Source organism: Camellia sinensis, chromosome 5 (assembly GCF_055761805.1).
Source record: "Camellia sinensis isolate YWXY chromosome 5, ASM5576180v1, whole genome shotgun sequence".
In the NCBI taxonomy this organism is placed as follows: domain Eukaryota; kingdom Viridiplantae; phylum Streptophyta; class Magnoliopsida; order Ericales; family Theaceae; genus Camellia; species Camellia sinensis.
The window spans coordinates 120143497-120159133 of NC_138965.1; the positions used below are offsets into that span (position 1 = coordinate 120143497).

General features: G+C 34.8%; 1 protein-coding gene across 1 annotated transcript; it reads left to right on the forward strand.

Annotated features, from left to right (window-relative positions):
- Positions 1 to 4961: 4961 nt before the first annotated feature.
- On the forward strand, positions 4962 to 10571 carry LOC145790368 (short-chain dehydrogenase/reductase 1-like). The gene is made up of 6 exons (XM_082868104.1): positions 4962 to 5871; positions 5979 to 6225; positions 6621 to 6701; positions 7259 to 7281; positions 7370 to 7472; positions 10158 to 10571. Exons 1-6 carry the CDS (start codon positions 5843 to 5845, stop codon positions 10569 to 10571), a joined length of 897 nt encoding a protein of 298 aa, XP_082724230.1. The 5' UTR covers positions 4962 to 5842.
- Positions 10572 to 15637: the final 5066 nt, after the last annotated feature.

Sequence of the window (15637 nt, forward strand, 5' to 3'; positions counted from 1 at the left end):
AAAAGGCAGCTAAAATAGTCATTTGCATAAATAATGGTAAGAGAAAAAGTGATTTAGAGAATGTTCCTCCTTGGAATGTGGCTGTGATTATTAGGGATATCAGATTCATGGCCTCTCGTTGGCAATTCTTTTCTTCGAGCCCTAGGTCTTCAGATATGGTTGCGCATTGGGTGGCAAAATCTGCTCTTAGTGGATGTTTTGGACTCAACTGGGCCTCTTCTCCTCCTTTTCCCTTAGTTGAGCTTATTATCTGGGACTATTCCTTTCCTCCTGCTGTGTAAAAAATAAAATAAAATAAAATAAAAAAGTTGATTGATTAGTGTGGAAAAATAATTGATTAGTGTTTATAATATGATATTTTGACTTTTTAATTTTTGGATAAATTTCAAATACACTTTTTGAGGTTTGCTTAAAATATGAATTATCACTTTTTGGTTTTAGAAATTACATTTCATCTCTTAAAATTTCTAATTTCATAACAAATGACTTTTTTATTAATAAATCATCAAGTTAATTGATAATTTTTTAATGATTTTAGAAATTTATTTTAATTATTTATTTATGTAATTTTATTATTGTATAAGATACAATTAGAAATTTTATATTTTTTTTGTTAAAAAATTTCTACAAGTTCATGTAATTTTTCAAAGGTATATTTCTAATTTACTCTTTTTTTTCTTTTTTTTTTAATGAATTTTTTATTATTTTAGTCAAAAAATTAATTGTGAAACTAGGCACAAAATATAATTTATCCATTGTGGTCATATTTGTATGGGTGGACATGAGCTTAGGATTGGACTAATAGTCCAATAAAATTATTAATCCGATGTTTGGTTAAACAATTGAAGTACAGACTAATAATTCATTTGGATATGGTATCCCACATATGATAGACTATTTAATCCCACATAGGGGGTGAGATATAAATTGGAGGACTAACCCAAAGTTTAGACTATTAATCCCTCCTTATAATCCTAACTGAATCCAAACTTAGAATATGATACACAATCTAAAGGGATTCGTAGTCTTAGAACTATTAGTTATAAGAATACTAATCCAATTTAATCCAGTCCGCCCTAATGAACATAATTATATCATATGTGGCTGCCACCAGCTCATTGGAAGAAAAACGACATTTTTTTGTTCAAAATTAAATAGACGTTTGTTTTAAAATAGTTGGAAAAAATTATTACAAACATTTGAGGTTAAAGTGAGAGAATTATTTTAAGGATCAAAGTGTAATTTGTCGAAAAAAAATCTCAAAACCTAAAAGCTTGTGATAGTGTTATATGTATCAATTAGTATATTAACTAGTGTACCAATACTAGTTATAACATTATTATTGATCATACTCATTAAACAAATTATAAATACTAAAAACTTCTTAAATTATATCACATCATCAATTAGTAAACTAGTTAGTACACTAATTGATGCATATAACATTATTTATATACACCAATTAGTATACTAACTAGTATATCAATTGATAATAATACTATTTATATACACCAATTAGTGTACTAACTAGTATATCAATTGATAATAATACTATATACATCAATTAGTGTACTAACTAGTATATTAATTGATAATATGACATAATTTACGAGATTTTTTATATTTATAATTTGTTTAATGAGTGGTATCAATATTGTAATTAGGATTGATATATTAATTAGTATATTAATTGAGACATGTACTACCACCGTTATTCAAAAGCTTGTGACATAAGTGATGACGCAGCTTGTGACATAAGCGACTATTATTATTCGGGAAAATGAGTGGGAGCACTAATTAGTGCTACCACTAATGATGTGGTAGTAGGCCCCACCATGAATGATTTGATGTTTTGGCCTTGGTGTTGTATTTTTTTTCTTTTTTTATTGAGTGCTATGTCATTAGTGGTCTTTTTAGAGTTCCAAAATTAATGGTCTCTATCATTGTTGTATTATTCGCCTTGGTTGGTAGACAAATTTGAATGGAAAAGTCTATGGACTATGGACTGAAAAAAATCCAAAAAGATATCACAGAATATTAAATTAATGGCGTAGGATTAAAATTGTTATTATGAGATAGCGGTCCTGTTTGGGAAACTTTTTTTAAGTTAAAAGTTATAATTAAAAGATAGAAGTTAAACATAGGAAAAATTATTTACAAGTCCTATTAGGAAGACTCATGTTACATATGGTTTTACTAAAAAATTTATGTTCCCATAAGTTTTGTGAGAAGTTTGTTGACACATTTACCCTCAATATTAGTTGTTAATATCATAAATAATAGTAAAACCATATATAGGAAATTAAATGTTACCATAGATCATATCTATATAAACATAACGTAACGTGACACCTACATAAACGTAATGTGACACTTATACGTAACGTGACACCTACATAAACGTAACGTGACACCTACATAAATGTAACGTGACACTTATGATCTATGGTAAGGAAATTGCATGTTACCTAGATCATATCTACATAAACGTAACGTAACGTGACACCTACATAAACGTAACGTGACATCTATGATCTATGGCAACATTCAATTTCCTATATAGGAAATTGAATGTTGCTATAGATCATATCTACATAAACGTAACGTAACGTGACACCTATGATCTATATATAGGATATTGAATGTTACCATAGATCATATTTATATGAAACGTAACGCGACACCAACATAAACCGGCAACATTTTCACATTCAATTTAAAAAAAATAAAAACTCATTAAGTTTGCGAAACGTAACGTGACACGTTACGTTACGTTTATGTAGGTGTCACGTTACGTTACGTTTATGTAAGTGTCACGTCACGTTACGTTTATGTAAGTGTCACGTCACGTTACGTTTATGTAGGACCTTGTAGAATACATTCATATCTAAATAACACTTGAGACTCTATAAGAAATTACACAAGACTTAGCCTACTATAAGTGTCAGAAAAAAGACTTATAAATAAGGCTCCCTTAAAAATACTTTTATTCTAATTTTTAAATAATTATTTTTTTTAGTTTATTTAATTTACTTTTACCTAATAAATTATAAGCAGAAGCTGCACCAAATAGTTTGGCACAAACTTTCAAATCAAAATAAGTTATAATCACCCTCTAAAAGTTGTAACAAACAATCCCACCATCAGTGATTTTGTAGTTTTTTTTTTTTATCCTTATGTGTTTATTTAGTCCCAATATGTTTACCAAACGAAGGCTTAGATTGTTCAAATTATATAATTAATTTTTGTTCGTTTAGGTTTCAACGATTACTAATTTGGACATATTATTTTTAATTGAACTAAGTATATAAAATTAATAGTTTCAGAATAAAATTTAAAAAATTAAGAATAATTTAGAAAATAAAAATGAAATCGAGACCTTGTCACGTAATTGATGATGATTACTCGGACAAGAGCCTAAGTGATGACGATTATTTCCTCCTTGGATTTGGATACCTCAATAAGCCACTTTTTATAATAAATGAAATAATATTAATGGCTATTAGAGAGGTATTGTTAGGCGTTGTGAACACACTTTTAAATCAGATTTTGATAATTTAAATCGTTCATATTTTAGAATTCGTTTAGTATATCTTTCCTTATAAAAAATTAAGTCGATCGGATAACGACAATCATGTGTTTGGATCAATTTTGTATGAAAAAAATAAATGGTGAGAAAATAAACGTTTCATACAAAATTGATCCAACACGTGTTTTCTGTTATTCCATTGATTTGATTTTTTGTAAGAATAATGCACTCGACGAACTCTAAAATGTAAACGGTTTAATTTATTAAAACAGAACCCAAAAATAGGTCCATTGGGCCGGATTAAACGGTCAAATCCAATTACAGATTGAAAACTGTCCAATCCCAATAATTTATTGATTCTACCACCATAACGAAGCATAATCAAAGAACATCCCAAAAATTCAAAACCAACATTAATTTAAGAAGAAGATTAGGAACAAATAAAGCAATCCCACATAAATATAATCCTATAACATGAGACATTTCGTACATTTTTGTGAATCTCACACCTATACAAATGAGTTATATCCAATTTCCGTATAAGTAAAAGAACGATTAATTGAAACCATAACTTACATATATACCGCCACATAATTGAAACACCACAAAAATTTATAACAAACACAAATTAAACCCTAACCTAGCATATACATACACTATAAATAAAGGTATTTAAAATTACTCATAAATCCCATTTTGATAAATGTTGCTGTAGTTAGTCCTAAGTGTTTTTTCTTAAACCATTTAGTCATTTTTATTTTTTGTATGATATATATTTTTGATATATTGTATAGAAAGTTTACATTTTTACCCACCATTGAACAAACATCATCAAAACATTGAGAACATCAACATCATCAAACATCACCATTGAACATGTTCAAAAAAAAACATCACCATTGAACAACATCACAACATCAACATCCGAACCCTTGCCTCGCTGCGGCGGCCACCACCAAGACCAAGAAGAAGAAGCCCCAAGCCATACCTCTCTCCGAGTTCGCCAAACCGGCTCAGACCACCCAAACCAGAGGCCTCACCGCCGAAGATCTCATGTCGTTGCCGATCGGTCCGCGCTAGAGAACCGCCGAGGAGCTCGACCAGTCCAAGCTCGGTGGTGGATTCAGATCGTACGGTTACGATAGGAATAGAGGTGAGGAGGGTTCGAATTCTAGGTGGGGGTCTTCTAGGGTTTCAGATGAGTCGCGTCGACAAGGAGGAGGAGGGTTTAATAGGGATTCGAGTAAAGAATTAGCGCCTTCTCGTGCCGATGAGGTCGATGATTGGGGGTCTACGAAGAGGTCTGTTTCTAGTAATGGATTTGAAAGGAGAGGAGAGAGAGGGGAGAGAGGGGGGGTTTTCGGGTCCGATTCTAGAGCTGATGAATCTGATAGTTGGGTTTTGAATAAGAGCTTTGTTCCTTCTAAAGGACGGAGATTTAAGAATCAGAGAGAGAGAAAAGTGGGTTTCGAGTCAAATGGCGGCGTAGATTCGGAGAATTGGGTGAAGAAGAAGGACGTTGATGATGTTTTTGATGATGTTCATAACATCATGATGTTCATAAGGGTTTAATATATATTTTTGATGATGTTCATAACGTCACTATATATATATTTTTTATATTTTTTCATAAGGGTTCAATAAGGACGTTAATTCGAGTAAAGTTTTTATATTTATTGTTGCGGAGTAAAGTTGTCAAAACAGTGGGTGATAATCTGAAGGATGTTGATGATGTTGAAGATGTAATTGATGTTGCGGATGTTTGATGATGTTCGAAGATGTAGTTGATGTTGATGATATTCACAAGTTTGATGATGTTGTTGATGTTCTCAATGTTTGATGATGTTTTTTGATGTTTGATGTTTGTTGATGCTTGATGATGTTGATGTTCTCAATGTTTTGATGATGTTGGATGATGTTTTTATGATGTTGCTATTTTTTGATGATGTTTTTTTAGTAATGTTGGTGATGTAGTTGATGTTGCTAATGTTCGGAAAGGAGAGAAATCTAAAAAAGGCCTATAGTAAGCTTCTTGGGCAATTCGGTAAATTATATATAAACACCAATCCAAAATTACCCCTTCAATTACTGACCCAGACACGTAAAAAAATGAGTACTAATGTATTTACACATAAAATAGGACCTATTAGTCCAACAAAAAAATGTCGGGACTAAATGGGTTAACATTCCCAAATTAGGAATTTAATGGTGCTTTCCCCTTAGCAAAACTATCTTGGTTTATCAATAAAAGAACCAAAGGTTGAGAGGTGAACTAAAGCTAACATTCCTCAAGCACATCCCATCTTGTCAGAAATGGCAGAGGCAATCACTACAACAAAGAGGTGTATCTTTGCTTCTTTTGTAGCATTTGAATTCTCTTTCACTCAATTTCATTCTAGCTTCAACTTTCACACCCACCAACTGTTTGTGTTATATTGTCTCTGTGTAGGTATGTAGTTGTAGCAGGGTCAAATAAAGGAATAGGGTTTGAGATATGTAGGCAATTAGCTTCTAAGGGAATCATAGTGGTGTTGACTGCTAGAGATGAGAAGAAGGGTTTCGAAGCCCTTGAGAAACTCAAAAGTGATGGCCTCTCTGATCATGTGGTGTTCTGTCAACCTGATGTTGTGGACCCATCTAGTGTTGCTTCCCTTGCTGATTTTATCAAGTCCAAATTTGGAAGGCTTGATATCTTGGTATGATTCACAACCCAATTCTCAAATTCTCTATTTTTATTTATTTAATTTATAATTATCATTAGTTTTTGTGCAGTCTGAGTCAACAGCGATAAGCTTACCTCAATTGTAAATTTTATAATTAGAATTACTATTCTAATAAACTTTGGCAATACATGTTTGGTTGTCTAGATAGAATGAAAATCAGTATGGTTATGTTATTAAACAGGAAAATTAGTTGTGTTTCTTGTCATCAATTGCATGATTAGTGAAAATATGGAATGAACTATGCATTTACTTATTAGTGAGAGGCAGATATGGCCTTCAATCCAAATTTCTAGAAAGATCTATTACTCATTTCCTTGAACGTTCCAGTGATTTTTTGCGAAGTAATGAAAAAGCTTGAATTATTGTAGGTGAACAATGCTGGAATTGTTGGAGTCACGATGGATTGGGATTCTTTGCAGTCATCGGACGGTAGTTGGGTGAGTCTTTATGCATGATTCATGTCATTTTCCCTCAAGTAAATTCATATCGTTGTGATTCCATTGATGCATACATCTAATGGCCACTAATATTCTATTTTTCTTTCTTTTGTCTCACTAAGTTGCATGATTTTTTCATGAAAAAGTTATGATCTATACCTAATCTTTAAATTTTCTTGCAGATCACTTTTAACATTGAATGATTCCACATAGAAAAGCAAGAGAGCAAAAGTGCGCTTTTTATTAATATATATATATATATATATATTTGGGCAAGGTTTTCCTACAACCTGTGTTAGAGAAACCTTTTGTTGCCTCATGTGTGACAACCTCTAAGATGATTCATGTGCATAATTTACAAGATCAAAAGATCCCAAAAGTCATCGTACTCCTTTTCAATAATTCTTTCATGTTTAAAAAAATGAGTCATTATATTTCAGGAGAAAGAAAAAAGTGGTTGAAAAGAGTGGAGAGTGTTCAGAGTATAGTTTATAAACTGGGTCAAAATCATCTCAATTGTCTTCCAATTTCATGCTTTCGCTGTTAATCCAAAAGTTAAAACAGGGCAGGGATTATGCTTTTTAGGTAATAGGTAATAGAAAACGCAAGGATTGTTACTGAATGATCTCATTAATGCGTTAATGCATCGTGAGCTCATGGAAAAAAATAATGACTCCAAGCTACGAGTTGGGTAATGAATGCTTGCAAACAAACTACTACGGCACAAGAAGGATGATCGAAGCACTCATTCCTCTCCTCCAGCTATCTGATTCACCAAGGATTGTGTAACGCCCTCAAAATAACTACATTAAACCCATCAAATAAATATGCATTGATATATAAAAATCCCACAATCTTACATTCATCAGAGTTTCATTACAAAAGTATTACATGTTAACAACAAAAGCAAAATGCCCTACGGGCTTACAGCTTTCCAAGTTAACACTTGGTTACAACAAAAGAGTGCTAACTCATTTACACATTAAGCCCTTGGCCTGAATTTACATGTAATACATATAAAATAAAACGACAAAAGTATGTCCGCCTCTAGCCTCCCAAGCTATGTCCTTGGAGGTGGAATGCTACCTGTACCTGAAAATGATATTCCCATATAGGGTGAGCCACAGCCCAGTAGAAATACACTAAACCAACCATGAACAATGACTAAAAGATTAGCAATTGATAGATGGCCAACACTTATACATTCACATAAATCACATATTTATGTCATACGACTTATGAGTCCAAGTTACTTTTCATTTTCCCTTTTTCAACAGATAAGCATATTAGCTCTATCATCATCTCAACAGATATGTATAAAAACTATATCCCACATTCACAGATAAGCATGTGAGCTATATCCACATTCTCAACAGATATGTATAACAACAATATCCCACATTCACAGATAAGCATATAAGCTATATCCACACTTCACAAAGATAAGCATAAGAGCTCTATCTTCACTTCTCCAGACAAGCATATGAGCTGTATCTACGGAGTTCATCCCCTATCTTCTCCCAATACTATCCGGTTTAGAGGTACATCCCCTATCTTCCCCTAAACCGCGGAGTACATCCCCCATCTCCTCCTCTACACATAACGTATACAAACACATTGGTTCTATATACAATCACCCAATACATACAGTTAATGTATTCTATCAACCGTCAAATTCCATGACACATTCTATTGATTAGTTTTCGTTTGCCTAATCATCATGCATTGTCTACAACAATCACGACTATCCTCCACCGATAGCCCAAAGCAATTATTTCTAAACAGAAAATAATGCACAAATGGATATTCAATCAACATTTCAATTCGGTGTGTGATAAACAAACCAACTACACCCTTTAACCCCATGCACTCCCAATCTCAACAATTCCATTTCATTTCCTCATTTCTCACAATTAATCATCCCAATTAATCAAATAATGTAATTAGGTCATTTTCCGTAATTACCATTTCAACCCTTAGGTCCCATTTTCATCAATGATTCAACATTTATTCCATTTCTCTATACCAAACATACATCTAGGTTTATTATAAATAAAACCCTAACTTTTGTAAAATAACACAAAAGCCCCAATCTTTCACAAAATCACCAAACCAACCCCAACCTCTCAAAATACCAAAATTTAAAGACAAAATCCATAGAGAGGAGTAGGATATCCCTACCTCAAATTCGGAGCTCCAAGGGAGAAGATGACAAAACCCAACGTGCTCCAAATCTCGAAATTTTCAGATTAAAATGTAGCCCTCGACGATCAACAACTTTTTTGTAAAGGCCAAAGATGAGCAAATCACTCCTACTAGATCAAAACCTAGAGAGAACGTAGAGTTCTAGAGTGAGAGGCTCAACAATGGTGTTTTTGGAAAAGTAGGAGAGAGAAGAGAAAGTGAAAAAGTGATTTGAAAAGTCAAAACACGGAACTTAAACCCAGTCGCCCCGCTCGAGCGTCAAACACCCCGCTCGAGCGTCACTCACAGACTCCCGCTCGAGCGTCAACAATCCCGCTCGAGCGGCGGATACACACTCCTAGAACTTTTACAGAACCAGGTCTCCGCTCGAGCTTCTAACTCCCCGCTCGAGCGGCACTCACACAACCCCGCTCGAGCGGCCAATACCACGCTCGAGCGTCCAACACTGCACAGGAAATATTGGATGGGTGCAATTCCCGCTCGAGCGCCAAAACCCCCGCTCGAGCGGACAGGTCAAAATCTGGGCAACTAGTTTTGGTTTCTAAACTCAACCAACCTGTAACAAACTTGCCTAACACATCCTATAACTCAAATACGAAGTAAAAAGGATGTAAACAAGATAATAATCAACTACCAACATCCACAGACACATGTCCGGATCACTGTACAACAAGGGTAAACCCGGGATCGCTATAGATTGTAAATGTCTCTTCTAGCATGGGCAGGCTACAGGTATAGAATTAACCAAACCCTCTTTCGTAAGTACAAAATTTGCACTCTAATTAAAACAAACTTACACAGACAGCCTTATTAGCTTTCAAATTTGGATTAAAAAGCAAAAGTTTTAACTATCTCTTACCAAAAGTAATTATCAATGTTGTATTGTTGTTAGGTTAGGGCGGTTATGTTTAGTCAAGATACATGGGTGACACTACTCAATGATTAGTGGTGAACCCCCTGAGAAAACATTTTTTTAAAGCCATATATATATTTGTTTCTTTGAAAGTTATAATCCAACTGTAAAAACCATTTTGAACTCCCATATTTTAAAAATGTGTTCCTCAGGGTTGGTTGCTAAGAATGTTCAATTTAGTGGCAAAAGAAATCCTTTGCAAAAACTCACTTTTTATGTGGTCTCATAATGAAATCAAAGGGAGTTGAGCAAAGTGCTGATTTGTATTGTGTGGTCTGTACATTTCCTTTCTCATGGATGTGGATGTTTTGTTTTCATATTTTCAATTTTTTTTTTTTTGCCAATTGTAGTTGATCTTAGTTTTTCTCAATTTTTTGTTTCAGTTAATACCTAGTGAATGGGCTAAAGAAGTGTTGAATGATGTCGAAAGCCTTATAGAGGAGAGAGTAGAAGAGGTACTAAATGAGTTTCTAAAAGATTTCAAAGAAGGTACGTTAGAAATCAAAGGCTGGCCTACTTTTTCGTCTGCATATACAGTGTCAAAAGCAGCCATAAATGCATACACAAGAATTCTGGCCAAGAAGTATCCCACATTCCGCATCAACTGTGTTTGCCCCGGTTTGGTTAAAACAGATATAAACAACCACATCGGCAAACTAACTACAGAACAAGGTGCTCAATGTCCTGTGAAGCTAGCCCTGCTGCCTAATGATGGGCCTTCTGGCCTCTTCTTTACTAACAATGAACCAACATCTTTTGTGTGAGAAGTTTTTGTTTTGAATCTTGTAGATGAAGATATAAATATATAGATATATATACACATTATGTGACTTTCTACCCAAATAATACTCATGTTATTTGTACAAGTTTTGTTATGAATAGCTTGAGGCAATAAAACTACATGGTGAAACCTAGGTGCTTTTTTTTTTTTTTTAATATGGTTCATGTAATCAAAATTTAATATATATGAAAATTTGTGCCTTTTTATTTTATTTATTTTTATGGCTTATGTAATCAAAATTTAATAGTTCTCAAATTTGTGACAGTAAATATAGACAGACGCACACACAAAAGTTAAGTGCCTTCATGGTGTGTGTGTGTTTTTTTTTTTTTAACAGGGCGGGGGGAGGGGGGAGGGGGAATAGTGAACACAACCAAAGTGATTTTATTTGGAAATTTTTGTGTTTGGAATTTGGATTTGTGGAGGGGGAAAAAATAGGAAAAGGAGAAGAAAAGGAAATGAAGTATAGACTTCTTCTTCTTTTCTTTTTTTTTTTTTCATCTGTCCTTCTTTTATTTTCTTTTTTTCACCTTTTTATTCCATAAATCCAAGATTGAAACATTGCCTAAAGGAACATGTTCCTATAATTTCTTGGAAAAATTAAAGGATTAACTTTTTGTTTTATTTTTACTTGTTTATGTGGTCCACTTGATCTGATTAAGATACACGACTTAATTTAATTATTTTGGTTGGTTATATTATTATTATAATTATTATTATTATTATTATTATTATTATTATTATTATTATTATTATTATTGTTTAATTTTTTTTCCTTCGGCTCATCTAGATAAAGGCCAAACAAAGAATTTCGCCATTTGTGGATGATGGATATCAACACTGTAATTCGCAAAAAGACATATCATATAGTTATAGTAGATTAATACATATACAAGAGATAAGTGTATCTTAATGATAAATTATTGTAAATTTAATATGAATTTTCTTTATATGATTTCGAACAAAATCACAAAATAAGTAGATTGAAGTCGAGAAACTATCAATTAAATTTTTTATTTTTTATTTGCTTAAATTTATATCAAATTTTGGCACCATGATCTTAATTTACTATAAGGAAATCAATTTCTGCATATTTTTTGATAAAAAATATAGCGATTCCGGTTTTGACCCATTACTTGTTGTATTCCGGACCCTGGTTGGCAAGGTTTAGAATGATTATTCATGTCTTGCTTCCCTTGTCCCCCCCCTATTTTGGTTATTGGGTTGTGATTGTGTGTTTGGAACAGGTTGGTTGCTTGTTTTTCCAAACTTGTGATGCCTAGATTTTGGCTCTTCCACTTGAGCGGGCATTCCTGCGCTCGAGCGAGCTTCACAAATTTTGCTCCTCCGCTCGATCGGCCATTCTTGCCCTCGGGCAAAGATTTGTCAACTTTCAGTATTTTTGCAGATCTGCAAATGCTAGAAAAGTGCATTGGACGCTCAAGCGTCCAGTCTCGCGCTCGAGCGGGGTCCTTCGTCTGCATAACTTCTGGAATTGTGTATTCCACGCTTGAGCGTTGCTTCTTGCGCTCGAACGGACCTTTGTGTCTGACGCTCAAGCGTCAATTTCCAAGCTCGAGCGGATTGCGTATATAACAGTCCATGAAGATGATATTTGTATCACTTTTTCACTTCTCTCTCTCTTTCTCTCTAAAACTTTCCAGAAACCTAGATCTACACTTTCTCTCTCTAAAACTCACATTCTCTCTTAGATTTCATCTAGATCCGTTGATCTTTTCACCCTAGTGCCTTTGAGAAAAAGGTAGAGTGCATCAAGACCTTCATTTTGATCTGATTAGAAGTTGGTTTCAATGTTCTCCGAGTTTCACTCTTGCTTGACTCGTCTTCTCTCTTTGAGGTAGGGATTCTTCTATACCTTCACATGATATTTAGCATAGATATTTGTCATTTGTGTAACAATAGTGTGATTTGAAGTTGTTTTAAGTAAAATCTAGGGTTTGGGTATAAAATGGAAAGAGGGGTTTTTGATGAATGAGAAGAAAATGATTGTGGGGTTTAAAAATGATGTTGTGTGATGTCAAGATTGTTGATTTTGGCACTTGATTGAGATTTGGGGAAAAGATGGAGTTTGCCCTAGAATAAGTATTATATTTACTTTGTATAAATAAACGAAATTGATGTTGTAAACATGGAATTCGACACGTATTGAAATAGATGGTGAAATTAAATAGGTGATATGTCTCACCTTTGAAAATTTTGAATAAATTATCTGTCATGAGATTGTATATCTATTTAGAAATAACTGTATTGGGTTATCGGTGGAGGATAGCCATGATTGTTGTAGAAATTGCATGTGGATTAGGTGAATTGAAACTAGTCCATGGTTGGTTATCATTGAATATGATAATGTATTTATATACATTGTATATGTATGATTAATTGGGAGTAGAAAGGGGATGTGCTCCATATAGCGATCCCAGGTTTACCCTTGTTGTATAGTGATCCGGACATGTGTCCGTGGATGTTGGTAGTTGTTTATTATCTTGTTTACATCCTTTCTTACTTTGTATTTGAGTTATAGGATGTGTTGAGCGGGTTTGTTACAGGTTGGTTGAGTTTAGAAACCGAAACTAGTTGCCCAGATTTTTGGCCTGTACGCTCGAGCGGAGGTGTTGGCGCTCGAGCGTAGATTACATCCATCCAGTATCTTGTTGTGCAGTGTTGTGAGCTCGAGCGTAGGGTTGGGAGCTCGAGCGGAGGCCTGGTTCTGTAAAAGTGCTGGGCGAGTGCATTCTGCGCTCGAGCGGGAGGTTGGCCGCTCGAGCGGAAGTCTGTGAGTGGCCGCTCGAGCGGGGTGTTTTACGCTCGAGCGGAAGACTGGGTTTAAATCCCGAAATTTGTGACTTTTCAAATCACTTTTTCACTTTCTCTTCTCTCTCTTACTTTTCCAAAATCACCATTGATGAGCCTCTCACTCTAGACTCTACCTTCTCTCTAGGTTTTGATCTAGTAGGAGTGATTTACTCACCTTTGGCCTTTACAAAAAGGTTGTTGATCGTCGAGGGCTTCATTTTAATCTGAAAATCTCGGGTTTTGGAGCACGTTGGGTTTTGTCGTCTTCTCCTTTGGGACTCCGAAATTGAGGTAGGGATAACCTACTCCTCTCTATGGGTTTTGTCTTTAAATTTTGGTATTTTGAGATGTTGGGCTTGGTTTGGTAAATTTGTGAAAGTTTGGGCTTTTGTGTAATTTTACAAAAGTTGGGGTTTTATTCATAATAAACCTAGATGCATGTTTGGCATAGAAAAATAGAATGATTGTTGAATCATTGATGAAAATGGGACCTAAGGGTTGAAATAGTAATTATGGAAAATGGCCTAATTACATTGTTTAATTAATCGGGATAATTAATTGGTGAGAAATGAGGAAATGAAATGTTGATTGAATATCCTTTTGTGCATTTATTTTCTGTTTTAGAAATAACTGCTTTGGGCTATCGGTGGAGGATAGTCGGGATTGTTGTAGACAATGCATGATGATTAGGTAAACGGAAACTAATCAATGGAACGTGTCATGGAACTTGACGGTTGATAGAATACATTAATTGTGTGTATTGTGTGATTGTATATAGAACCAATGTGTTTATATACGTTATGTGTAGAGGAGGAGATAGGGGATGTACTCCGCGGTTTAGGGGAAGATAGGGGATGTACCTCTAAACCGGATAGGTATTGGGAGGAGATAGGGGATGAACTCCGTAGACAGAGCTCATATGCTTGTCTAGAGAAGTAAAGATAGAGCTCATATGCTTATCTTTGTGAAGTGTGGATATAGCTTGTATGCTTATCTGTGGATATTGTTGATATACATATCAGTTGTGAAGTGTGGATATAGCTTGTATGCTTATCTGTGGATATTGTTGATATACATATCTGTTGTAGAGTGTGGATACAACTTGTATGCTTATCTGTGGATATTGTTGATATACATATCTGTTGAGAATGTGGGTATAGCTTTTATGCTTATCTGAATGTGAGATATAGTTTTTATACATATCTGTGGAAATGATGATAGAGCTAGCACGCTTATCTGTTGAAAAAGGGAAAATGAAAAGTAATTGGGACTTGTAAGTCGTTGACATAAATATGTAATTTATGTGATTGTATCAGTGTTGACCAACTATCAATTGCTAATGTTTTAGTCATTGTCCATGGTTGGTTTAGTGTATTTCTACTGGGCTGTGGCTCACCCTATATGGGAATATCATTTTCAGGTACAGGAAGCATGCCACCTCCAAGGACATTGCTTGGAAGGCTAGAGGCGGACATAGTGTAGTTGTTTTACTTTTGATGTATTACATGTAACTTCAAGCCAAGGGCTTAATGTGTAAACGAGTTAGTACTCTTTTGTTGAAACCAAGTGTTAACTTGGAAAGCTGTAAGCCCGTAGGGCATTTTGTTTTGATGTTAACATGTAATACTTATGTAATGAAACTCAATGAAATAAAGGAATGTGGTTAGTTTATATGTAAATGCTTGTCTTATTTTGAGGGCGTTACATCAACACATTTGTAAATGTTCTAATTTGTTTCGTTACCTTTATTAGGATGTTAGGATGTGGTCGTGGTGGTGGTAGGCGTGGTAGGCCTAGAAGGCATGAGATGCCTATACCGGATGAAATTTCGGCACAGGAGAAATGGATTGGTCAGGCCAACGTGGCCGAGCCAGTAGGTCAAATGGCCATGGACGCCTTAGCTCGTGAGATGGTAGGAGCATTGTGGGATTCAATGGACGTTCTCAGAGCTAAGAATCAAGTCCAGGCCCAGGTTGCTGAAGTAGGACCATCTTTTCGGAAGAGAGAGTTCTTCCGGTTGAATCCGGACGAGTTTTTAGGCGATCCTAAGGAACCACTGAAAGCAAATGAGTGGTTGGAGAAGACGGTGAAGACATTTGAGATGCTTGGCATCAAAGATGAAGGTTTGAGAGTGGCTTTAGTGTCTTTCCAGTTGAAGGGAGACGCGGGTCAGTGGTGGAAATATGCGCGGGGGCGCATTAGAGAGATTTGGGAGGCCTTCGTTGACACCTTCCA

Bases quoted from the DNA above. Each gene is read 5' to 3' on its own strand.
- LOC145790368 (XM_082868104.1), top strand. From the start codon at position 5,843: ATGGCAGAGGCAATCACTACAACAAAGAG. The intron at 5,872-5,978 runs GTGTATCTTTGC...GTCTCTGTGTAG, and splicing joins GCAATCACTACAACAAAGAG to GTATGTAGTTGTAGCAGGGT. The intron at 6,226-6,620 runs GTATGATTCACA...GAATTATTGTAG, and splicing joins TTGGAAGGCTTGATATCTTG to GTGAACAATGCTGGAATTGT.